The 25,120-nt window shown below is 43.2% G+C and overlaps 1 protein-coding gene across 1 annotated transcript in view; it reads right to left on the minus strand.

The window, feature by feature from the left end:
* The window catches only part of LOC138768993 (leukocyte antigen CD37-like), a 100,254-nt gene that overhangs the window by 22,199 nt on the left and 52,935 nt on the right, over window positions 1-25,120 (minus strand). Inside the window, exons 2-4 of the mRNA XM_069947126.1 lie at window positions 15,826-15,904; window positions 10,081-10,153; window positions 6,472-6,596 (exon numbers count right to left, since the gene is read on the minus strand). Coding sequence (XP_069803227.1) covers window positions 6,472-6,596; window positions 10,081-10,153; window positions 15,826-15,891 — 264 coding nt within the window. The 5' untranslated portion in view covers window positions 15,892-15,904. The remainder of the gene's footprint in view (window positions 1-6,471; window positions 6,597-10,080; window positions 10,154-15,825; window positions 15,905-25,120) is intronic.

Genomic DNA, 25,120 nt, shown 5'->3' on the forward strand with positions numbered 1-25,120 from the left:
TCATCATCTGTCTGAACACTGTACATGTGCTGGATTGTTAAGGCACCTGTACAGTGTTCAGACAGGTGATGAATAGGAAAAATCCTAGGGCACAGAAACTCAAGGCCACACCAATTTGACACAGGGCTGCAAGTTTAAAAGTTGTTATTTAGGACAATAACTGCATCACCTGCCTAATGGACCCCAGGACAGATCTTGGATCAAAAGCAGCTATTCTGCGGTAGAAGCGGTTTGGAGGGGTCAGATTGTGGGTACAGAGTGGCTTTAAAGAAGACAACTTTTTAAGTATATTAAAGTTCCTGAGCTATATGTTTTCTGGTGCTCAAGGGCATTGATCCAGAGATTTGTTGTTTACTTCTATTAAAAAATCTAGTCTTCCAGTACTTATCAGCTGCTGTATGTTCTGCAGGAAGTGGTGTATTCTTTCCAGTCTAGAGAGCAGGAGAGGTTCTCTATCAGAGAACCCTGTGTCAGACTTGAAAAAATAACCCACTTCCTGCAGAACATACAGCAGCTGATAAGCACTGGAAGACTGGAGATTTTTTAAATAAAAGTAAATCACAAATCTTTGGCACTTTCTAAAACCAGTTGATTTGAAAGATTTTTTTTCCCGCTGGAGTACCCCTTTCAACAATAAATGCCGGCACTTATATCCAAAAAAAAGATTAGGTGGACGTAGGTGGAAATGGCTATGGACATCACCAAGCTCCTCCTGCTAAGCTCCTCCCGGCAGCCATTTTATGAAGGAAGTAGGTGAAAGTGTGTGCCATAGATGTGGAGAAGCTCATCCTACTTGTGCTGGAGCACAGGTGTATATGGGATAAAAGAGTTGAAAATTATAAAGATAGGTGAGTCCATGTACCAGCATTGCCACCCCTTCCCCCAGCATTCCCACCCCTCACCCCCATACTGTGCAAGTGCATGGAGCAGCATACCCACCCCTCACCTCATAGTGTGCGAGTGCAGCAGCATTCCCACCCCTCACCACATACTGTGCCATCCCCCTTTTTCCGCAAAAAAACTGATTAAAAAACAGAACACAATACGGATGCAAAACGGTAAATTCTTTTTGCGGATTGCGGATGAAACATAGAGGATCCAGATTTTCATACAGACGTGTGAATGAGGCCTTAAGGTGTGCGACACAATTTGTTTTCAAAAACTCAACTAGCCCATCATTTTAGTAAAAAAAAAAAAAACACAAGCCACTTCTCATGTGGCGGGATGGTCGGGTCAGATTTACTAAGGGCGTGCACCGTATTAATGAATGTGACACGCATAAAAAAAAAAAAACAATTGGACACTAATGTGGGTGGGATTCCTATTTGCCACCAGGGTTTTAAGGAATTGTCTTTTTAGTATGTACTGTGCACTATTGGTAAACATATGTTTCTTTTAGGCTATGTTCACACTATGTATCTGTGCGGCTGTATTTTTTATGCGGCTGTAAATGTGCGGCTGAAACTACGGCCGTGGGAAAAAATAGACATGCGGCTGAAAACATACGGTCATTTACTTGGAAATCTGGTTCAACTAAAAATAACAAATAAAATCTTTAGAAAGTGATGCAAACACCTCTGGATGCATCTGGGAAAGCAGGGAAACAGTTTACAGGAATCGCTATTACTGGGGTTTGCGATCCTCTGCAGTAATGCCGATGCCTCTCATGGTTAATATATTGAATTAATAAAACACATTTTCGTTGTAATAAAGTCCCTTTCGTTGTTCAATAATTAAATTTAAACGATTCCATCATTTTGCAATTAAATATACTGTTAAAATAAATATATATATATAAATAAATGTATATTTATATATATATTTATTTTTTGACAGTATATTTAATTGCACAATAATGGATTTGTTTAAATTAAATTATTGAACAACGAAACTGATTTTATTACAACAAAAATGTGTTTTATTAATTAAATATTAATTAGTACAGGAAGCTCCATTAAGCCGTTAATTCATATTCCCGGTAATAGAGCATTCTGTACTAATCAACACTTTACTTTAAAACATCAAATGTTTCTTCTAATTATGTTACCACAATAGCATTATTAGAAGAAACATTTTGAATTATATGTGCGCTCAGCTGATTGGCTGATCGGCTGAGCGCACATATAAAGAGCCGGTCCGCAGTACAGTGACTTCATTGTGCTGCGGACCAGCGAAGAGGACACATCGGGGTGAGTATACAGCTCTCCCCACCCCCTTCCCAGCACTGCACCCATCCCAGTAACGAATCCATCATTTTGCAATTAAATATACTGTCAAAAAATAAATATATATATATAAATATACATTTATTTATATATATATTTATTTTAACAGTATATTTTATTGCACAATGATGGATTCGTTAGAATTAAATTATTGAACAACGAAAGGGACTTTATTACAAAAAAAATGTGTTTTATTAATTTAATATATTAACTATTAGAGGCATCGGCATTCGGCATTATTGCCAGCTATTTTTGAAGTACTCCGTACGGACCGCCTGTCAATCCACGGCCGTGAATTTGCACAGTTCCAGACGCAAACAATGGTCTTGTTAATTTTTTGCGGGTCAGTTTACGATCGGGCCGTAGGCTCATACATAGTGTGCACTGTGCTGCCGTATATCGTATACTTTCCAGCGTACGCATGAACCGGAAAAATACAGCCTATGATTTACCGCCCGCAATACAGCCGCACAGATACATAGTGTGAACCTAGCCTTAAAGTGAGGGAGAGAGGTAGGAAAAGAGCTTTTTGAGAAGAGAAGGAAACACTTTTGCTTAATAAAACCATTCAGTGTTTCTTAAAATCGCTTGTACTATTGATATTTATTGATTTCTGAAAAATGACATTTAAATGACAGTTACACTTTAAAGTGAATCTGTCAGCTGCAACTCACATTGCCAAACTGCTGACTCCATTAGATAGCTTTTAAGGCAAGTGGATACACAGAACCTTATATAGTTTATTTGTCTCTGCTCCCTATTTTAAATGCATATAGGTTATGGTGCGTTTACACAGAACGATTATCGTTCGCAAATCGCTTTGTGTAAACAATCTTTCACAGATTCACCCTATGAGTGAGATGGGCTTAAGTGATCTCAAAATGATCGCAATAACGATTTTTTAAATGATTTTTCACTTTGTCTAAACGCTGATCGTTATAAAAACCAAATCATTGCTTCAAAATCGTTAAACGATCGATTGGACGAATTATCACTCGTGTAAATGTAGCATTAGTATTTATACTTTACTATTTAAGGCTATGTTCACACAACGTATCAGACCGGCCGTTCCGTGACCCTGGCCGAGTCATGGAACGGCCGGTCTGTGCCCGGATCATCGCAGCCGGTACTTAAGTACCGGCCGGATGATCCGTCCGGCCGCAGAGCTCTGATGCGGGCGCAGAGCTTCCCATAGCACACAGTGAAGCGAGCAGCCGGAGCCGCTCGCTTCACTGTATAAACTGACAGGTCTATCTAGTGAATTCTGGCCGCAGAAAACTGACATGTCAGTTACTTGCGGCCCCGTATGGGATCCTGGCCAGACCGTATACGATGTGTATACGCTCCGGCCGGGATCTCATATCAGATAAGGTTATGTTGCACTCCGCAAAAAGTACGGCCGTTGTTGCCAATGGTTACAACGGCCGTACTTTTACGTAGTGTGAACATAGCCTAAATCACATTACTGCAGGGACTAATAGCTCTAGCAATGCTAGCAACTGTTAATAGTTTTAATATTTTTAATTTTAATATTTTTTCCTGACACCGGGGAGGAGGTGGCTGAGGGAAACGACATCCACTCACCTCCCCGGCTCCAGCGGCGGGTCCCGCATTGCGGCGCTCCGGTCCCCGGCCGCTTCCTGGTGTCTGAGATGTGACGTCTCAGGTCCGCTAAGCCAGTCAGTGAAGGAGGCGGGATCTGTTTCAAGTCCGCTCAGGTCCCGCCTCTGTCACTGACTGGCTGAGCAGACCTGAGACGTATCGTCTCGGGCCTGCGTCAGACACCAGGAAGCGGCACCCCCCCTCCCCTCCCCCCCCCCCCCGGAAAAAAAGGAATACAATAAAGAAACTTGTGTTTTTTTATGGAATTTTGCTCTTTCAAAATAAGTATCAGGTTATTCACCGCACAAATGATCAAGTGATTGTTTGTGTGGTCCAGCCGCTCAGTTAATAGAGCTGTTACTTAAATGGCTAGATCTCAAGGTTACATCTATCTTCTCCCCTTTGATTCCTTGTTTCACTTGTTCCGAGTGTAGAAAGCAGTGTGTGTGTGTGTGTGTGCCTGGCTGTCATTCACTTTCTACAGGACTTCTGAAGGTATCCACACAATGCTCTGATATCTTTGGACGCCCCATGGAAAGCGAATAGTGTGGTGGTCGAGCATGCATGCTGCGGCTCTATTAAGTTGTGGGACAAGAAACCCTGTGGATAGGGAATAAGTTTTAATCCTAATATAACCCATTTAAATTACCATGTGGCTCATATTGCTGTGCACATAGGCCTCTGGGACAGGATATTCTAAATGTATATGAGACAAAAAATACATTTCCACACTAGTCCTGTTCTGGCATTGCCCTTAATGTGACCATAAGTATAAAGTAATTCCCTCAGATGTGTATTAACGCGCTTGGATTTCCCTCAATGTTCAAACCTGACTCACTTTTACACGGTTCAGACTTGATTTAAGTGGTAACAAAGGAAATCCCAAGACACCATGGATCTCAGTTACGATTCTTAATGATTTCCAGATGGCCTAACAAGTTCTTTGGCTCCAGTACTTTCCTGAAGCAATTGCAGGGAAATTTAGTTTACATACAGGCTGATTCAGAAATGGACCTAAACAGCTGGGCTCCATACTTTTGTGCTGCAGTCACATCTATGACATACAAGGGGCTGTATTGACAGCAGATGTTGAAAAGTCTTTTACCATTGCCAAGTGTCCATGATTTCATTATTAGAGCTCTGTCTGTTCATGGAATACGTGCTTCCTGAAATAACATTTTTTATTCCAGTGTATATGACATTGTTAGTTAATTCCATATGTCTAGAGAAGGCAGCTTTAGGCTCTGTATTGTATGTGAATCATTGTGCACTGCATATAGTTCACAGGCAAACTTCATGAATAGAAAATACATATTATAGTTCTCTTAAATGAATACGAGATTGTTGATATTCAGTAGTCATAGTTTGCTTTATTTATTTATATTCTTCCCTAACTTAATTTGATTAAACAGAAAATTTGGCTGCAGGCAGGGACAGGGAAGAACATAATAAAGAAGCTGTACTTACCTGTTTTTGTGCCCCGCCTGTGCCACGTTACAGGCTCCTTGACTGCTGCCGGTACTCATTTTCCTTTTTCTAATACATAAAAGCAGATTCACCATCCACAGGCTATGTTGCAGCACACCCTTCCCTCACCCAACACTGTGCAGTCCGACTGTCCCAGGAGAAAGCCATCAGGGCAAAACCTAGGGTCAGGCGATCGAAGGGTGTGCCACAACTAAACCTGTGAACTGTAGATCAGCTTTTATTATTGTGGATCTGATTTTATTATTTTATTTATTTATTTTACATCATTCTGTGAGCAAACCAAAACCTTGCTTGGAAACTACCTACCACTGACTGTACATTCTGTAGTAATGTTTTAGATTTGCGGTCCATTTTTTGAAGTTTGCTCAACCTTACCTTGAGCATTGTCCAGCGAAAATATTTTTCTTTCAAATCAACTGATATCTAAAAGTTATACAGATCTCCAGTCTTCCAGTACTTTTAAGCTACTATATGTCTTGCAGGAAATGTTTTATTTTCAGTCTGACACAGTGCTCTCTGCTGACATCTCTGGCCGAGACAGGAACTCTGTCTCAGTTTTATATGAATCCCCATAGAAAACGTGTCCTGCTATGGACAGTTCCTGTGTCAGCCAGAGATGTCAGCAGAGAGCACTGTGACTGAAAATAAAACAACATTTCCTGCCTGACATACAATAGCTAATAAGTATGGGAAGACTTGAGAGATTTTTTAATAGAAGTAAATTACAAATTAATTTGAAAGAAAAAGATTTTCGCTGGACAACCCCTTTAAATCTAGCAGCAGTGTTTTGGGAGCTGTGTCACCTGATGCTGTGAATGAAGGGGTCCACTAGGTACACAGAAGGCCCCATGACTCTGAATGGTCCCTATCACTTGGATTTCTATAGTTTAGAATAGTCAATACAACCTTTTGAATTCAGTTCAGAGAATCATCTTAAGGGTCAAGCTCACAAATTCTCATTGTTCTTATACCATATACATAAATATAGTGTCCTTTCAAATCAATGAGTACCATATAAAAGTTTTCCATGACCAATGTGCTCTCATACCAGGTGTTCTGGTTCTCACAGGAGTGCGGTATCCTCAATGACATAAATAAACTATGGCAAAAAGCTTGGGTATCATGCAAATGGACTGAAGGAAGAAAATGTGCTTACAAATCCAAGGAGGCATTTGATCTCTTTTAATGAGCCAAGGCAGCCCAGAAATCCCAGCAGCATTGTAAGGATCCCAGCTCCTGACAACACATAGGACCAAACCTTCAGGGTGGGTGTAGAAGACCCTGAGGAAAGGAGAAGAATAAGAGGGGAGGAACAGGTTACATAAACATCAAGTGCTGAATCATTCCTCTCTCTTTCTAAATATTACAGCCCTAGCCTAGGGGATCAAACAACAATGATCCCTGCAAGTTGGAGCAAGGCTTGTAATTCCCTTGATTCATCCTTATATTTTTATTTTCTTATGTCTGAACTATATAATTGAGCTCTTTTCTTTCTACCTTGATTACATTCTTTAAGAAATCTAAAGGTTGAATGGCAAGTTTAAAGCAACAAAAAAGTCTTGTCTTTAGTGAACCTACCTGTTCATCAGGAAATTGCATAGACATGAATTCCATTCTATACATTTACATTAATATTGGTCTGTTTGAAGAAAGTGATATAATCAGGTTGTAGGGCTCAAATTGCATGCTGTTGCCCTGGGCAAAAATACATGCCACTTTGTCTATGAGGCAGCAAAAACAGGTAGTATAAGCAAAAACATACTATACGCATATTGTTTAACACCCTCCCTATTTCCTCCTTTTTTTCCTTGTGTGTGTGTGTGTGGGGGGGGAAACAAGTTATATTTTTATGGTAACATTAAATGTAAATGACATAATGCAATGGCAGACATGAATATTATGTTTTTGTAAGTTCAAAAGAAATCTAAAAAAATAGCTTTCGGTTGATGCACAATTCAATATCTCCCACCATCTCTGTATGGTTCAGGAAAATATCTTCTCTTCATAGAATGGAAGAGCTAGTAGCTGATCCCAAACACAGTCTAGACAAACACAATATCATCTGGTTACCCTGGTCTAAATTTATGTTATCAGGTGATTTTAAGTCAACATATCTTTCTTCAGCCGAGGATTCTGTGGATCCTGTGGATAGAGGAAAAGTCTATTTTTCCTGGACAACCCCTTTAATAAACAGAGCAGAGAGCAAGGTGCTTCACTCACTATGGAGGACCTGGACTGTCCTTGCCAGTATGGACAACACACTTATCTGTTATTGTTATGGTACTGTGGAGACATTGCTATGGATTTCCCCACAGATTAAAGTGTATTTCTTGTGGGATTGGCAATTGGCAGGACACATTTTTAATCATTTTGTTGTTGGGGAACTCTACTGAATAAAAGGAATTACCTTAAAGGACAAGTACCATGAAAAACTTTTTCCCAATAATTGAAGCACATTACAAAGTTATATAACTTTATAATGTGCTTCAATCACCTATCTGCCTCCCTTCCCTGTCTTTTCCCCCCTCCACTCCCCACCAGGAAGTGTCCTAACTCACACAGACCTAATTACTGTCGTCACTGTCACCAGGCAACTCCTTCTTGTGAGGCTGGTGTAACAGGAGAAGGAGCTGAGAGAAGAGCTTGGTGATGGTGACGACAGTAATTAGGTCTGTGTGAGTTAGGACACTTCCTGGTGGGGGGTGGAGGGGGGAAAAGACAGGAAAGGGAGGCAGATAGGTGATTGAAGCATATTACAGAGTTATATAACTTTGTAATGTGCTTCAATTACTGGGAAAAAGTTTTTCATGGCACTTGTCCTTTAAGGGTGTGTTCACACGTACAGGATCCGCAGCAGATTTGATTGTGCCGATTTGATGTTGTGTTTAGTTATTTAGATCAGGGGTGTAGCTAGGATTTATGGGGCCCCATTGCAAAAAAATTTCAGTGCCCCCCCCTACGCACAACACAAAGCAATATATAAATAAATAAATATATATATATATATATATATATATATATATATATATATATATATATATATACACACAGTATATGCTCTGTGATGTGGACAATAATTAAATAAATCTATTGTGGCAGAATCCTGGCTGCAGCCACAAGAGAGACTGGCAGAGAAGAGAGCCAATGGCTGCTTGCTATGACAGTCCACTATTTTTACCTATAAGCGCCCTTATGGTTAAATACATGCAGGAGCAGACTACCTTCTGCTTAACCCCTTATGTACTGCTGTGTGTAAGTGACCCAAAGCTCAGAAGACATTGAGATATCTGCTTTACTGCTGGTGCACTGATAACCTCTGAGCTCTGCACATTTTCCTTTCCTACTTTTTTGCACAGCTAGAGAACAGAGGTTAGAGGTTATTAGTGCAGTGAAGCAGAGATCTATGTCCTCTGCTTGTTAACCCTTTTTTTGTGTTGCAGCATGTAAGTCAACATTGGGGCACTTACACACTGCAGTACATAAGGGGTTAAGCAAAAGGACACAGGCTCTTACCTTCTCCCCCGGGCCCCCCTCCTGCAGGGTCCCCATAGCAACTGCCTACTCTTCCTCTATGGTAGCTACGCCACTAATTTAGATCAAATCTGCTGCGGATCTGCTGTCGATCCACACCATCAAATCTGCTGCAATATGGTACGTGTGAAGCTACCCTAAAGGGGTTTAGATTACTCAATCTCTTTATTTGGATTTCAGTGGCTATTTGTGCAAAAGTGACAGCCAAGAGATTAGACAAAACAGAACAGACAGTCTTATCAAATGCCACTTTTGTATTATCCTCTCAGCAACTGCTAGTAAAATTTCTGCCACTAGAAAAGAAAAGGAAATACCAATTCCTCCTTAAGTCTTACAGTAACTATTAATCATCTAACTTTTATTTAACCTTACTAACATGGCAGCCATTAAAGGTGAAATCCGACCAACATAAAAATTTAGCTGCAGGCAGTGGGAACATAATAAAGAAGCTCTTCTAACCAGTCCCCATGCCCGTGCAGTGCTGTCTTACTGCTCTCAGAACCCCCGCTGGCCTCCTGGATTTACTGCTCCAGCAACATCACAACTCGAGACACCACTGCAGTCGTTGACTGGCTTAACAGGAAATCCATCGGCTGGGTCAGTTACTTTCTCCTTTTTTGCGATAACACACAGGGGGGACTGGGACAGGTAAGTAGAGCTTCTTTATTCTGTTCTCCCCTGCTTCTGCCTGCACCCAAAATTTTCATTTTGGACAGAGTTCCCCTTTAACTTTTGAATGTAAATCTTTTTTAAGCATCTAAGCTTTTAGAGAATGAAGGAATTATCAGAAATTCAGGGTCTGTCTGAAACAGACGTTTCAAACAGACCCCTACTTTGGTCTAATCAAATAATTGTTCTTTTACTTTTTTACAGGAAATATAGTTTAAAGCTTGTCAAGCAGCCAAGTCATTGAGCCAAATTTAGGCCATAGGGATGACAAACTGATGCAATTTATGCCACCAGCATACTATAACACAAAATGTACTAATGGCTGACATGCTAATATCTAATTTGTTAAAATCTGTCAGATAATTCTTTACGTGTAAATGGACCCTTAGTCAAGTTCAGCCTTCTTAAACCTCTGCAGTAGGGAACGGGTTACTACTAATACAAAGAAGACGACAACTTTAATGACAGCTCAGTGCAGCCAAAAAGCTCTTGTATTTTCCATAGATGTAAATAAAAAGACATGGCATGTAAGCAACAGAGCCTGGCCAAAAATGATCTCACTCACCTATCATAGTGGCGAAACTGCTCCTGTCAAACAGGATCCAGAGTCCAAAGCACAGCAGTATGCCCCCTAGGATCTGTCAGGAACAGAACAATACTATGTCACTTTATAAAGATACCAAAGAAGAACCATCATGTTATGTCTGATATCAGCATGTAAAGCACTGAATAGCCAGAATATAGCTTTGGCTCTACAGATAATTCTTTGCATGTTGGCCAGTTCAAGATATTTGAACATAAAAGATCTTGGCGTAACTTTATCTGCAGCACAGATATATCGGATATACACTTGTACTTATTCCTCTTCTATCTCTTCTCGCCTTCAAGAGGCAGGGTACAAAGTCTTGTCCCATTGGTATCAGGTTCCTGCCCGACTCCACCGAATTTTCCTGGAAGTATCTCTGTGCTGTTGGAGGAACTGTGGTGAAGAGGGGTCTATCTTGCATACGTTTTGGAGCTGTCTTAAATTAGTTCCTTTCTCAAGGGAAGTGCGGCATATCGCCTCATCTTTCACGGACTACAGCTTACCCTTTTCTCCGTCTCTCTTCCTCCTGCATGTGTCGGACATCCCTCTCAGAAGCTATCTGCACTCTGTCCTCCAACATCTGATCAACTTTGCTAGGGCGTGTATTCCCGCTCTATGGCGACAACCTGATCCTCCTACAATCTCCATGTGGTTGTGTAAAGTTGAAGATATTAAACGAATGGAGGATCTTACTACACAATCGCTCAATCGTACCTCCCGTTTCTTTCGGAACTGGTTTTACTGGGATCAGTTTACCGGCAAGGACGAATATAAATCCCTCATAGGGCCTTAAGGCCCTATTCCACGGGTCGTCATAGAGGAGCAAACTAGCGCTGTCAGCGCTCGTTTGCTCATCGTTCCCGGCTCGCTGCCGCAGCTATTCAACGCAGCAGCAGCGAGCGGGTGAGTGCGGGAGGGGCGCCGGGCGCTGATCGTCCGGGCAGCCCATAGGATATAGCAGCGTCTGCTGCCGATGCTCCTATCCAACAGAGCGATGGCAGCAGATCGTTGCTATATCAGCCGCTTGTTTTTTAACATGTTGAAAAACAAGCGACTGCAATGATCAGCCGACATCGGCTGATCGTTGCACTCTATTCCACGGGACGATTATCGTCCGTAGCGGCCGATAATCATTCCGTGGAATAGGGCCTACCCCCCCCCCCCTAATTTCCCTCTGTATTTCTTTCTTTACTTCTTTCCTAAAATGTGCATAGAATTTAAAAATGGTCTTTAACTGGGCACTTTTTGATATTGTGTGCACACTTTGTAGGACTATAACTACAGTACATGTAATGTGATCTATAGTGAGATACATGAGGGACCTTAGTCTAGTTATACAAATAGGTATATATTTCTCTTGCTATGGCAGGCTCCCATGTTCCTCCATGTGGCTTCAACCACACTCTGCCTGTATTCTCTGGCAGTGTTTTCTATAATCTTTCTGCAACACAATACATGGCAAACATTTCTATAACGTTAAATCTTTGTAAGTTCAATGATAAGTTCAACAACCTTACAGAAAGCAGAAGTCTGGTGCACAGTAAGCATATGACAAACATGCAGTTATCTTCTGTTATGGTGGACACTTATAGCACCAGACTTCTTCTTTCGAATAGAGCTGATGGTCTCTTGCATAGTACTTTGCATAATACTGCTATGGGCCACATCCTGAATAATAGCAAAGATTACAGATGACAAGCCTTACCGCACACCAGTGTAAATATTACTTAGCAATGCAGAATGAAAAAAAAGGACACAAATTCAAAATATTTAAGGCGTATAATGGCTATCAACAATGGTGTCATTTTGATAGAAGGAGCCTGGCTCTGGTTGGTCCCATATACTGTGCTACTGGATGATAAATAGTGTAAGTGTATGTTCCTCTGCCAGGAAGCCACAGCCCGTTCCAGCAGCCACAGCCCGCACAGCTCTGGGAGTCAGGTCGTGACATCACCATTTTATCCAGGAAGTGAAGCCTTGCAGGGAAAAAAGCACTTTATAAGCATTTCCCATAAGAAGTGTATATTGGGGATTTATATAACTTTGGGGGGGGGCAATACAATACTTTAATAAAAATTTTCACTGGACTTCTTTAATTGTGTGTAATGCATCTACACACTAAAAGTTAGTGAAGTGAAAAGAGAAAAATATTTTTTTTAAAAAAAGGGTTCTGGTGCAATGAATTTCCTTCAGAATTCCTGTGCTTAGTGAAATGAAGTCCACCTGTTTGCAGTCTAAGTGTCACATGGTCTGTCTTTATATACACGCCTTTTCTGAAAGGCCCCAGGGGCTGCACCACCATTAAACACAAGTTACCACTAACCAAACAACACAATGAAGACCAAGCAGATATCTGAATAAGACAGAGACAAAGGTGTTGAGAAGTACAAGTCAGGGTTGGTTATCTTATCTAGCCTCTGATGATCACTCTGAGCCATTATTATCATCAAATGGAAAGAACATGGTAGCACAACAAACCACCCACCAAAACTCTCAGACCGGGCATCAAGGACATTAATCAGAGAGGCAGCACAGAGACCAAAGATAACCCTGTAGGAGCTTCAGAGTTCCCAAGCAGAGACTGGAGTATATGTCCATATGACCACAATAAGCCGTACAGAGCTGGGCTTTATGGAAGAGTGGCCAGAAAAAGCCTTTACTTACAAACAAAAATAGTAAGGCTCATATTTTGCTAAAAGGCATGTGGGAGACTCCCCAAAGGTATGATGGAAGGTGGTCTGGTCTTATGAGGCCAAAATTGAACTTTTCAGCCATCAAGGAAAACGCTATGGCCTGGTGAAAAACATCTCATCATTCCAAGAACACTATTCCCACAGTGAAACACAGTGGTGGCAGTATTATACTGTGGCAATGTTTTTAAGCAGATTTGAGACTGAGATGAAGGTTTACCTTCCAACAGGTCAATGACTCAAAGCATATTGTTAAGGGTCCCTTACACTTTTTTGAGTGGTGATTTTTCTTGTGGGGTATGGTGTTTTTTTTTTTCAAATTATCTTTTCTGCCATCACATGACATAGTTGCTGAACCAAAAGGGTTCAAGAATAGAAATAACCGAACCTGGGGAAATCCTAGGTTCGATCGCACTCGAACATTCACGAACCTTCCGCATTTAATTGCTGATGCCTTCCCAGTCCGTGGGGAAGGAGGTACTGTCCGGAATTCAGCCTGTTACCTAGGCTGAATCCCAGAATTCCCAGTGGTACCCGGGCACTCTCCTCCTTCCCCACAGACCGGGAAGGCATCAGCAATCAAATGCGGCAGGTTCGTGAATGTTCGAGTTCGTCCGAACCTAGGATTTTCCCAGGTTCGATGAACTCTATACAAGAACACCAGGGAAAAAAAGCCATGCACACATTGAAGCCTGTGGAAGTAAAAACACCAGTTTGCCAAAAAAAAGCCAAAAAAAAAAACAAAACAAATTGTTCAAATGCAAACCCACAAAAAAATCTATTCCAGGTTGTGACATAGCAAAATATGAAAAATGCCAAGGGGGCGAATACTTTCGCTAGCCACTGTAAACCACAGTATAGGGAGGTAAAAGCTGGCACCTTTATGGGGGTACCAATTTTAAGCTTTGTTTATGAGTCCCCTTGCTTCTATGCTTCCCACCCTCTATCAGTGTTGTAACTTTAAGGAAAAAAATATCAATAATAAACAATTAAAAGGTCAAATATTCAAAAATCACTATAGTCTTAATATTGGTTATATGTGCATGATTTCTCGTTTACACTCAACACAATTCAAAGCCGTTCAGTAACCCAGACCCTTTTTTTAATACTAGTGAGCCACACCCGGAAAATATTTAGGTTTCTGAGAAAATAATTGCTTGAACACCCTTCATGGATAAAGCACGTTCTTTGAATGCTGGCAAATGCATCTGACTGTCCTGTAGGAAAACTTGAAAGGAAATATTCAGCAACTGTTTAGTTGATTACGGTTTGTTCTCGATTTATAATGTTTTAACAGCAGACCATGATTAGGAAAAAGGCAGCTCAAGGTACTTGAAGGTTATTTCAGGCCCAGTGCCTGTTCAGTTTTGGATCTTGGAAAAGTCTTAGAAAAGTGTAAAAACTAGTAAAAATTTGATACTGGTTCTAGTCTGAAATAAAATTAAGCATCAGAATCAAAAACATCATGTGAGTTACTTGTATTGTAAAAAACACTACATGTGGCAGGGTTTGTAGAAAGTAACCACTCTGGGCCAAAGGAGTCTGTCACCCATGTCATTCTTTATGGAGCTGTCAGAAAGAGCTGAGTACAGCACTTTCTGGTGGCTCCATAGAGAATGAATAGAGACGCAGGTCATGTGCCATACCCATGGCTCTATTAAAAAAAAAAGGAGCTGGGGGCCAATATGAAGCCAGACCCCCCACTATCTCTTACTTGTCCCCTATCCTGTGGACAAGTTAGTTTTAAGTTGGAATACCCCTTTAAAGCTTCCATTATGCATATTAGTTGTAACAGACAGAGAGTGTGAACCCACTGTGCTACTTGGCTTTGGGCCCCACCAGGAAGCAGAAACTAGGCCGAGTATAGAGTATGTAGAGAGCAAACCAGGTAGTCAGTACAGTACAATGGATGAGATGGGTATCATAGTCAGACAGGTGAAGGGTTACGGCATTTAGCTTCAGAGGCAGGTCAGGCAATCAGTCAGCAACAGAAGAGTCAGGCAGCACAGACGAGGGTCATGCAGAAAGCATAATCCAAAGACCAGAAGCGGGTCAGGAATACAGTAGAAACAGCAGACAGACACCTTTGCTTTGAATGCTAGAATCCAACAATGCCCAGGGAAGGAAATGGCAGGTGGACCCAGTTTAAATGGGTGCAGGTGGCTCTGTGTCGGCAAACAGCAGTAGCAGGTGGAAACAAGTTGCCTCTATAAGTCCAAAACAGTTGGTTACATGCACACCCTAGTGGCCACAAGCACCATTTTAGCAGAGACCAGAAGGTGGAAGAAGACATGAGGACAAGCAGTTCCAGGGGCAGCACAAAACACAGCAGAGGAGAGGACAGGAGCACGTCAGTGAGGAGCGGGAATGGAACTCGAGCAGCAGCACGGATGGTAAGTAACAAAACTCAGCAGCATCCCATTAATCTTTCAGGCTCTGTAAGAGGTCATTCCACACAGTGCCCAGCAGCATCACATTAATCTTTCAGGCTCTGTAAGAGGTCATTTCACAGGGGAGATAGGCTGAGCTGGGAGCTTCACCTATTGCATTTTCTGCCGACTGTTGTCATCTTTCACTGCTCGGTACAGATCACTTTCCAGCAGCCTACTCCTTATCATCACAAAAAGAATAGCAAGCCTCAGTTTAGTCTTAGGCTAAGTACTCAGAATAAAAACTAATATTGGATTATTTTAAAATATAGGTAGAAAAATAGAAAATTAGAAAAAAAACAAAACAACCTAATATACTAATGCTCTGCCCTGGCTATAGCACCCAGGACACAGGCTGCTTCCCAAAGTCTAATGTATATTCTAATGCATAAGAATAGACATCAGTGGAGGCTCAGTATCACTAGCGCTAACAATATGTAACTGGGTTGGGTAGCCCAGCAGTTCCCAACACATCCATTGTATTATATACAACAATATACAGTACAATAGAATACAATACAATATATAATATACAGCACAATAATAAAACTCAATAAGACCATTAGATGATAAGATAATAAAAATGAGATGCACATGGTACTTACAAAGAAAAAAAGATTGAAGACAAACAGGAAATATTTTGTCACGCTTAGGCAGCCTTTCATCGCCATCTTCTCTTTTCTCCTGTAGAACAAGGACAAAAAAAAAATTGCATGTGAATGTTGTTTCAATGTGATCTATTTTAGTCAGTAAATATCGTCACAGATCTTTCAAAATGGAAAGTAGACAACTAGTAATAATTCCCATATGCCACATTGCCATTGATAAGGGACAAAGTAGGGTCACCAAGTCAATAGAGGGCCCCCTCTGGTTCATGTTATAACACCTCCCGATTTTAGGCCAGGAGAGCTTTGATTTTTGTCCCTAGAGTTTCCATTTTTCATCTCATATTGCAGTTCTTGTAGGTGAGGGAACTATGCAGGGGAAAGGGGAACCTTCAACCGTCCAGCTGTTGCAAATCTTCACAAATCACATTCTCCATCATCGTAGCTTTGGCTGTCCAGGCATGAAGGGAACAGCTGGAGTGCCGATGGTTACCCTTTCCTGATCTAGAGGATAGATTATTGCCATGGGTGCCATCTAGAGGATAGTCCTGTCTTGCCATGGGTGCCATAACAACTATAAGATTCCGACAAGGCTCCTCCACTCCAAAATAAGGGTATACAGACACAGGTCCAGGGAAAGCAAAAACAATGGAAATTAAAAGCTATTTATTAAAATAGACACGTCGCATTTCAAGACCGCATCCAGGGGCGTAACTAGAACTAGCTGGGCCCCATAGCAAACTTTTGATTGGGCCCCCCCCCCCCAAACAACTGACCACTAAGCTGTGAAGAGAGAGCAATATGTATATATAGTATTAGGAAAAGCATTATAGCACCATGACCACTGCCATTACCACTATATTGTTACCAACCAAATCCAGTATATTAAGATGAATAATACAAACAGTACCAGTTTACATGGGACAAATATTACCCCCTCTCACTGACTAAAACCCCCACATACTGAATAATGCTACCACTGCTACGGAATAAAATCCACAGTCCAATATCCCCATTGGCCATACAGTGGCATGTATAGGCTCCACACAGGCTTTACACACCATAAGTGATCACAGTGCAGTTACAGGCGTCTTCTCCAATCGGAGTTGCTCACTTTTCCCCTTCTTCTCCATCCAGCCTGGCCACCATAAGGACTTCTCTCAGTAGGATCTTACAGACAAACAGTTTAGGTTCCTCACTCATGCCCCAATATCCTATGCATCTATTTGCTCCATCTGTTCCCTCATATAGTGGTCCCCTCTGTATTCATATAGTAGTTAGACAACTGTGTCCCTCATTAAGTAGCTAGCCCCTTCTCTGCCCCCCCCCCCCCATGTAGTACCGTATTTTTCGCTTTATAGGACGCGCCTTTTGATCAGACGCGCCCCTGATTTTAGGGGGAAAAATAGAAAAAAAATATTTTGCTCATTGTCACAGTTTGGAGATAGCAGCAGTGTGATTGGTGCCAATCCCCCCATATAGTGCCCCACATAGTAGCCAATGCCCCCATATAGTGCCCCACATAGTAGCCAATGCCCCCATATAGTGCCTCACATAGTAGTCAATGCCCCCATATAGTGCCTCACATAGTAGCCAATGCCCCCATATAGTGCCCCCCATAGTAGCCAATGCCCCACATAGTAGCCAATGCCCCCATATAGTGCCCCCCATAGTAGCCAATGCCCCCATATAGTAGCCAATGCCCCCATATAGTGCCCCCCATAGTAGCCAATGCCCTCATATAGTAGCCAATGCCCCCACATAGTGCCCCCCATAGTAGCCAATGCCCCCATATAGTAGCCAATGCCCCCACATAGCCAATGCCCCCATATAGTGCCCCCCATAGTAGCCAATGCCCCCATATAGTATCCAATGCCCCCACATAGAAGCCAATGCCCCCATATAGTGCCCCTCATAGTAGCCAATGCCCCCATATAGTAGCCAATGCCCCCATACAGTGCCCCAATTGTAGCCAGTGCCCTCCATAGTAGCCAATGCCCCCATACAATGCCCCCATGTAGTAGCCAGTGCCCTCATATAGTAGCCAATGCCCCCATACAGTGCCCCCATATAGTAGCCAATGCCCCCAGACAGTGCCCCCATCGTAGCCAGTGCCCCCATATAGTAGCCAATGCCCCATACAGTGCCCCCATAGTAGCCAATGCCCCATACAGTGCCCCCCATAGTAGCCAATGCCCCATACAGTGCCCCCATAGTAGCCAATGCCCCATACAGTGCCCCCCATAGTAGCCAATGCCCCATACAGTGCCCCCATAGTAGCCAATGCCCCATACAGTGCCCCCCATAGTAGCCAATGCCCCATACAGTGCCCCCATAGTAGCCAATGCCCCATACAGTGCCCCCCATAGTAGCCAATGCCCCATACAGTGCCCCCATAGTAGCCAATGCCCCATACAGTGCCCCCATAGTAGCCAATGCCCCATACAGTGCCCCCCATAGTAGCCAATGCCCCATACAGTGCCCCCCATAGTAGCCAATCCCCCCTGCGACCAGAAAAACAACAAACAGGTTACTCACCTGTCCGCCGGCCCCAGCAGCTCCTCTCCCGACACTCCGGTCTCCCGTCATCCTCCGGGCACAGGCAGCGGGGGACAGAGAGACTGCAGCTGCAGAACACTTCCGGGACACAGGCAGCGTCTCTGTACCCCACTGCCTGTGCCCGGAGGATGACGGGAGACCGGAGTGTCGGGAGAGGAGCTGCTGGGGCCGGCGGACAGGTGAGTAGGACAGCGATCCCCTCCGCACGCCCAGCCAGCCCCCTCCATCGCCGCTTAGCCGATCAGGAGCCCAGGAAAGTGCTGCTTTTCCACTTTTCATTGCACTTTTCCGGGCTTCTGATTGGCTCAGCTGAGCAACGATAGAAGGGGTGGGCGGAGGGGATGGCTCAGGGCCGCTCACTATGCATATGCATAGTGAGCGGCAATACAGGGGGCGGGGGCATACTTTAACGCGGGGGCCCGGGCCCCCTAAGCCCCCGTGCCCCATAGTGACGGTGTACCCTGCCCCCATGGTAGCTACGCCAGTGACCGCATCGGACTATCTTTCTAGTGTCATATCAAGTTGATTTAAAAGATAAAAGAAATTGCTGGAGTACTCCTTTAAACAGCTGACACTTTTTGTCCAGAGCACTTTACAAGAACTTTTTTAAAATACTGGTAATTGCTTAAGATATGTAGGAGTGTCTGTGTGCATCTGTGTGCTGTGTGTATTCTCGCCTCATGTAAGTAGAGTTTTCTATTAATGCCAGGAGAATATTTCAAAAACACTTTATAAAAAGGAGCTAGTCTTTGGTTAGTCTTTTGTGTACTTTTTATAAAACTAAAATATGAACACAAAGCGGATGTACTAGTTCAAATCAGGCTGTCAAAAAGGAATCTCTTGTACATATGTTCTGTATAACTCAGCATCATTCTCTAAGTGAACAAGATATTCCCATATTAGACATTTACAGCATATTTACAGTATATGCCATAAATATGTGATAGCTATGAATCCTACCTCTGTGACCTGCCTCTGTCTCCAGAATGGTCCCCTAACCTGCTTAGGAAGGTGGTCACTGGGTGCTGTATCCAGGCAGGGACTAAGCAGAAAGGTGGCCAAGAATACAAGTATTTGGATAAAAATACAGCAATCTGTACATTGACCGGGGGGGGGGGGGGGGTGCTCATAGGAGATAGTGGAGGTCTGCTGCTGCTACTATTACACGTGCATGACGGTTGATCTTTGCCTTTTATGACACAAGCTATTATCGTCCGTAAAAGCCGATAATCGGCCAATAAAGCCTATAATCGCTTCGTGTAATAGGATCTTTATACAGCTCGCCAGGATAGATCAATATAGATAACATTAGTAAAGGATGACTCATCTGAAAATTTCGTTGCCATTCTACAGTGAAATCACTATAGGATTAACAGGTTATTAATGTGTTATTACTTGTGATGGGCATATTGCAATTACGCTGTAAATGACTACTCAAAACTAGCTGACTTGTTATCTGCTATGTCTTTAGTTTAAAGCACTCTGGAGAGTATCCAAAGCCTTTAAGCATGGAATACTATCCCGAGCTTGACATGTACCACTCCAGTTGCTGCAGGATTACCGATATGACTAATTGCGCAGATATGTAATGTAAATGTGAAAGTAAACACTGATGGAATGGATGGTCTAATGAGAGACTGATGCAATAGGTGATATGGAAATACAGATTGTAGCACATGGAGTCTATTATTCATCTAGACCCTGTTCTCCTTTATATGTGTGTTCTCTTGAAGGTGAAGAAAGGGTCACAGATGTTGTAAAGTAGGAAAGCAAGAATGCTACGTAGATCTGGACATCTAAAAGCAGAGGAGAAACTGGCTAGTAAAAATTAAGGTGTTTATTAAGATTTGCCAATTGCCTGCAGCAAGTGAAACAAATATTTAATTGTTTGCATTCCAGGGCCGTAATGCATGGCTGAATGCACTGTGTAAGCGAGCACTGATCTGCTAGATCAGCGCTTGTTTACCGACCCTATTACACAACTCAATGACCTGCACGATCATTAGCAAAGTCCATGCAGCCCTTGCTGATGAAAGTGTAATGAACAATATATGATGCACCTCACCAGGCTCCCCCCTTTGTCCTCCTGCCTGTTCCGAGCGTTCCCACCACATGGCAGCTGCCACTGGCTCTTCTGAAGCCGTCTTTGAAGTGACAGGTTGCTCAACCAATCACTGGCTGAAATAGGACTGCGTCGATTGGCTGAGCAGCCTAACAAGCACTTACCACAATGATTGGCCCATGTTAAATGAGCTTTCACATGACCTTGTGTATCATCCAATGAATCAGCATTTTCTCATTTAGCAGCTGATTGCTGATCCTTTTATTTTTTACAGAGGAATGAACACTCATCTAAACACTCATTTGCCTCATAAAAGGGTTTAAAAGGGCTTTAAAGGGGTATTCCCCCCAAAAAAATTTTTGGCATGAATACATTGCCCACCCATAGCTTTCCATCTTTCCAATATCAATTTATTATGGATTCTGCACAGTTTTGCTGTTATCTAGATGTATTCACCCCCACCAAACGCATGAAATCATCAAATCTTAATCTACCCCGACACCACTCCCTGCTCCTGGCCTTCACCCTCCGAGTCGGGATCACGTGTCCTCCCTCTCTTCAATGGGCTGGGTTAGCATTTCTAACCCGGCTCACTGAAGTAAGCGAGGACACTGAGACAGTGACAGATGCTGCTGCTGTTCACTGTCTCCCTACCGACACTGTGCCCCCAGTGCTCACCCGCGCCCCCCGCACAATGGTTCCCCCTATTCTCACCCGTAGCCCATTGCACAGTGCGCCCCCCCATTCTCACCTGCGGCCCAGTGCACAGTGTGAGAATTCAATACCATGTCATACAGTGCTGAATCAAGAGGTATACAGGAAGCTGCAGCAGTGGCCCCCATCCACGTACCCCCTTGGAATAGGTGGTCCCATCCTGTGTCCTGCACCCTCCTCACCCCAGACTGAATCTTATCACAAGTCGCTCCATCAGGCAGGGGCTGCGCTGGCGGCATGACAGCTCTATTGAGCTGCAGGGGCCTGATAGGAAGAGTCAGCCTATTCTGTGCGATCCATAGAGAAGCCATAGCGGCCCAGCGCGGCCCCCCGCTCACCCTCGGCCCAGCGCGGCCCCCGCGACCCAGTGCGGCACCTCGCTCACCCATGGCCCAGTGCGGCCCCACCTCCCCCCCTCACCCGGCAACAACGGCAGTACTTTGTACGAGTGGACTAGCCTCATGTTGCACATCGTATACGCTCTGGCCGGGATCCCATGTGGGGCCACAAAGAACTTAATTTCAGACGCAATTCGGACCTGTCAGTTCACACAATAAAGCAAGCGGCACCAGCCACTTGCTTTATTGTGTGTTATGGGGAGTTCTGATGCGGGCGCGCGGTGATGCGCCCGCATCAGAACACTGGGGCCGGAAAGATTATCCGGACGGTACTTAGGAGATGATCTTTTCAGAGACCTGCCGTTCCGTGACCCAGCCGGTCTCATATACTGTGTGAACATAGCCCAACTCTGCTATTCTGCTGCCTCAACTCTGCTATTCCGCTGCCTCAACTCTGCTATTCCGCTACCTCAACTCTGCTGCCTTAACTCTGCTATGTCGCTGTCTCAACTCTGCTATGTCGCTGCCTCAACTCTGCTGCCTCAACTTTGCTATTCAGCTGCCTCAACTCTGCTATTCCACTGCCTCAACTCTGCTATTCCACTGCCTCAACTCTGCTACCTCAACTATGCTATTTCGCTGCCTCACCTCAACTCTGCTATCAGTGAGTTAATGGGAGGGCGTGCACGCATCCTCTTTCTCCCCTCTCCGCTCAAAGAAGTGACATGTCAATTCTTTGAGCGGAGATTGGCAGGAGGGAACACGCGTGCCCTACCATTCACTAACTGCATTACACTGAGAACATTGGAATTCCGCTGCTTTTCATCAGTGTAAACTGGGCCTTATAATGGAAGTCAGGGAAGAAACAGATTCAAACGGATGCACACAAATTCATCCGTTTTTTTACATTTAACGCTTACATTGAACTGATTGCAAAAACAGTGTAAACCCAGCCTAAGCAGAGTGATATGCATTGGTCACATGCTCCTACGTCAGAAGCCATCTTATGGACAGACAAGCTGTTACACCAGCATTGTGGAATGGAGGATGAGGGGGCAGCACTTTGTTACAAACCAAAGCAGGGCTGAACAAATATTACTGCATTTATTTAAAAACCTGCTTTAAGATGGCCAACCCTTTTTTAAGATGCAATGTAGCACGATCACTAAAGTGTGACACTTGCCATGCAACTTGCAGCCAAAATCCACAATATGGCAGGGCTAACAACTGTACAGGAGACAGCAGCCTGAATAATGGAAACCGCAAAGTTATCTAGATGCAGCCACCTCGTCTTGTGCCAGTTAGGACAGCCATTTGGGTAGATGCTCATTGTAAAGTAGACTTATATATGCATTATTATCAGAATGGTCATGAATGGGTAATTCTGATAAAGTAATCGTAAAACATAGTTATGAGTAGAGATGAGCGAACTTCTCAAAAGTTCGTTCCGACCGGACTTTCGGATTTTTTTAAAAAGTTCGGTCCGGATTTCGGATTTCTTCGGATTTCATAGTTTAAAGCATCTATATGATACGGGGGTAGTGTATTTGGTTGAATTTAGGGCTCTACATGTCAGTAACATCATTATCTTTTCAATATCTCAAAGTCAAGTCGTTTTTTTTAGACTTCAATATTCACCATTACAGGGTCTATGCAGGAAATTCACCATTACAGGGTCTATGCAGGAAAAAGGTCACAAATGCAGTGAAGGAGCAGCAGTAGTCATTGGAGGCCAGTGGAGGTCGAGCAATAGTCATTTGAGGCCAGTACAGGAGCAGCAGTAGTCATTGGAGGCCAGTGGAGGTCGAGCAATAGTCATTTGAGGCCAGTACAGGAGCAGCAGTAGTCATTGGAGGCCAGTGGAGGTCCAGCAATAGTCATTTGAGACCAGTACAGGAGCAGCAGTAGTCATTGGAGGCCAGTGGAGGTCGAGCAATAGTCATTTGAGGCCAGTACAGGAGCAGCAGTAGTCATTGGAGGACAGTGGAGGTCAAGCAATAGTCATTTGAGGCCAGTACAGGAGCAGCAGTAGTCATTGGAGGCCAGTGGAGGTCCAGCAATAGTCATTTGAGGCCAGTACAGGAGTAGCAGTAGTGAACATGGAGGCCGCTTAAAGTTATACCGACGTGACACAGAGGGTGGGCTAGTGCAACATCTATGCTGATTGGAAGTGTTCCGGGCATCATGGGAAAGCTCTTTTCCCGCCCGGAACACTTCATGCTTTCTAAAATGGCGGCTGCCATTTTAGAAAGCAAGAAAAAAAAAATTCGGAGCAGACTTCCAAAAATCCGAATCTGAACGAACTCGGACTTTTGGGAAAATCCGACCCGGATCCCATACCGGCCAAATCGGTTCGCTCATCTCTAGTTATGAGTTTCTCTGCATATTTGTGACAAACTGCTTCTGCTGGAAGAGATAAGCTTTGTCGGTCTAACTGAGCTCACCTCTTATGCATAGGTTTAAAAAGGATAAACCTGCTAACCCAACTCCCCGAATGACCCGACTCCCAATACAAACCCCAATAACACACAGACATCATTTATAGCAGAAAATTTGGTATCGTCTCTGCACAACGCAGACCACCTTCCCATTCAGAAGACCCCCATTGAGGGCTCCATCTGAGTGTTGGTTATCAGCTACACAGACTTCACCCAAATTGTTGCCACCTGCTGGCACGATGATCACTTATTATTGTCCTTTTACACTGAGCGATTATCGTCCGAATTTAAACTATAACAATCGCATTTGAGCTATAATCAGCTTGTGTAAACACAGCAGACGATCAAACGACGAGCGATAAATCGTTCATCCTGATCTTTCAACAAGTTCTCAAATCATCGTTGGTCGTTCACTGAAAATTTGCATATCGCTTAGTGTAAACAGTCTTTCAACGATTCACCCTATGTGTGAGATAGGCTTAAGCGATCTTAAAATGATCGCAATAACGATTTTTTCAAACAATAAATCGTTCAGTCTAAACACTGATGATTATAAAAAAACACATTGTTACTTTGAAATCGTTAATCGTTTGATTGAGCGAATTATCGCTCCATGTAAAAGAGCGTGCACCGCAAAGACTACTGGAAAATGGAAGGAGGGACTGCAAGAGAGACAGAGGAGGTAGAAAACTGCTCCATTTTCTGCTGAGCCTTTGTTAAAACATGTGGGGGTTTTTAAAAAAAAAAAAAAAAAAAAAAATAACATGGGCTACAGAAAGGAGGCATTATTACCATTTGGGGGTGGTTTTATAAACGTGCAGAGATTGAGTCTGAAAGATTCTGTGAAGAGTGGTGAGCAGAGGAAGTCATTTTCACAGCCTGGGGCAAGAGAGGAAGACAACAAAGGAGAAAGAATCCAATCAAAGAAGACGTCACTTGGATTTTGTTTACTAAGACTATAATGGTAAGATGTAGTTATTATGCGGTGAAATTATCTGGTAATGGTGCAGTGTTATCATTTGGCCTTCATATAAAGTTGATCCCAGTGTACTGGACATGGTCAGTATGGTGGTATTATGTATGGGTATATATTTGTTCCTTGTATAATGGATATTGTCATTATATGGTGCTATGCATAAGATTATACTTGTTCCTTGTGTGGTGTCCCACTGTTAGTGTCCTAT

This window comes from Dendropsophus ebraccatus, chromosome 12 (assembly GCF_027789765.1).
Source record: "Dendropsophus ebraccatus isolate aDenEbr1 chromosome 12, aDenEbr1.pat, whole genome shotgun sequence".
Classification (NCBI taxonomy): domain Eukaryota; kingdom Metazoa; phylum Chordata; class Amphibia; order Anura; family Hylidae; genus Dendropsophus; species Dendropsophus ebraccatus.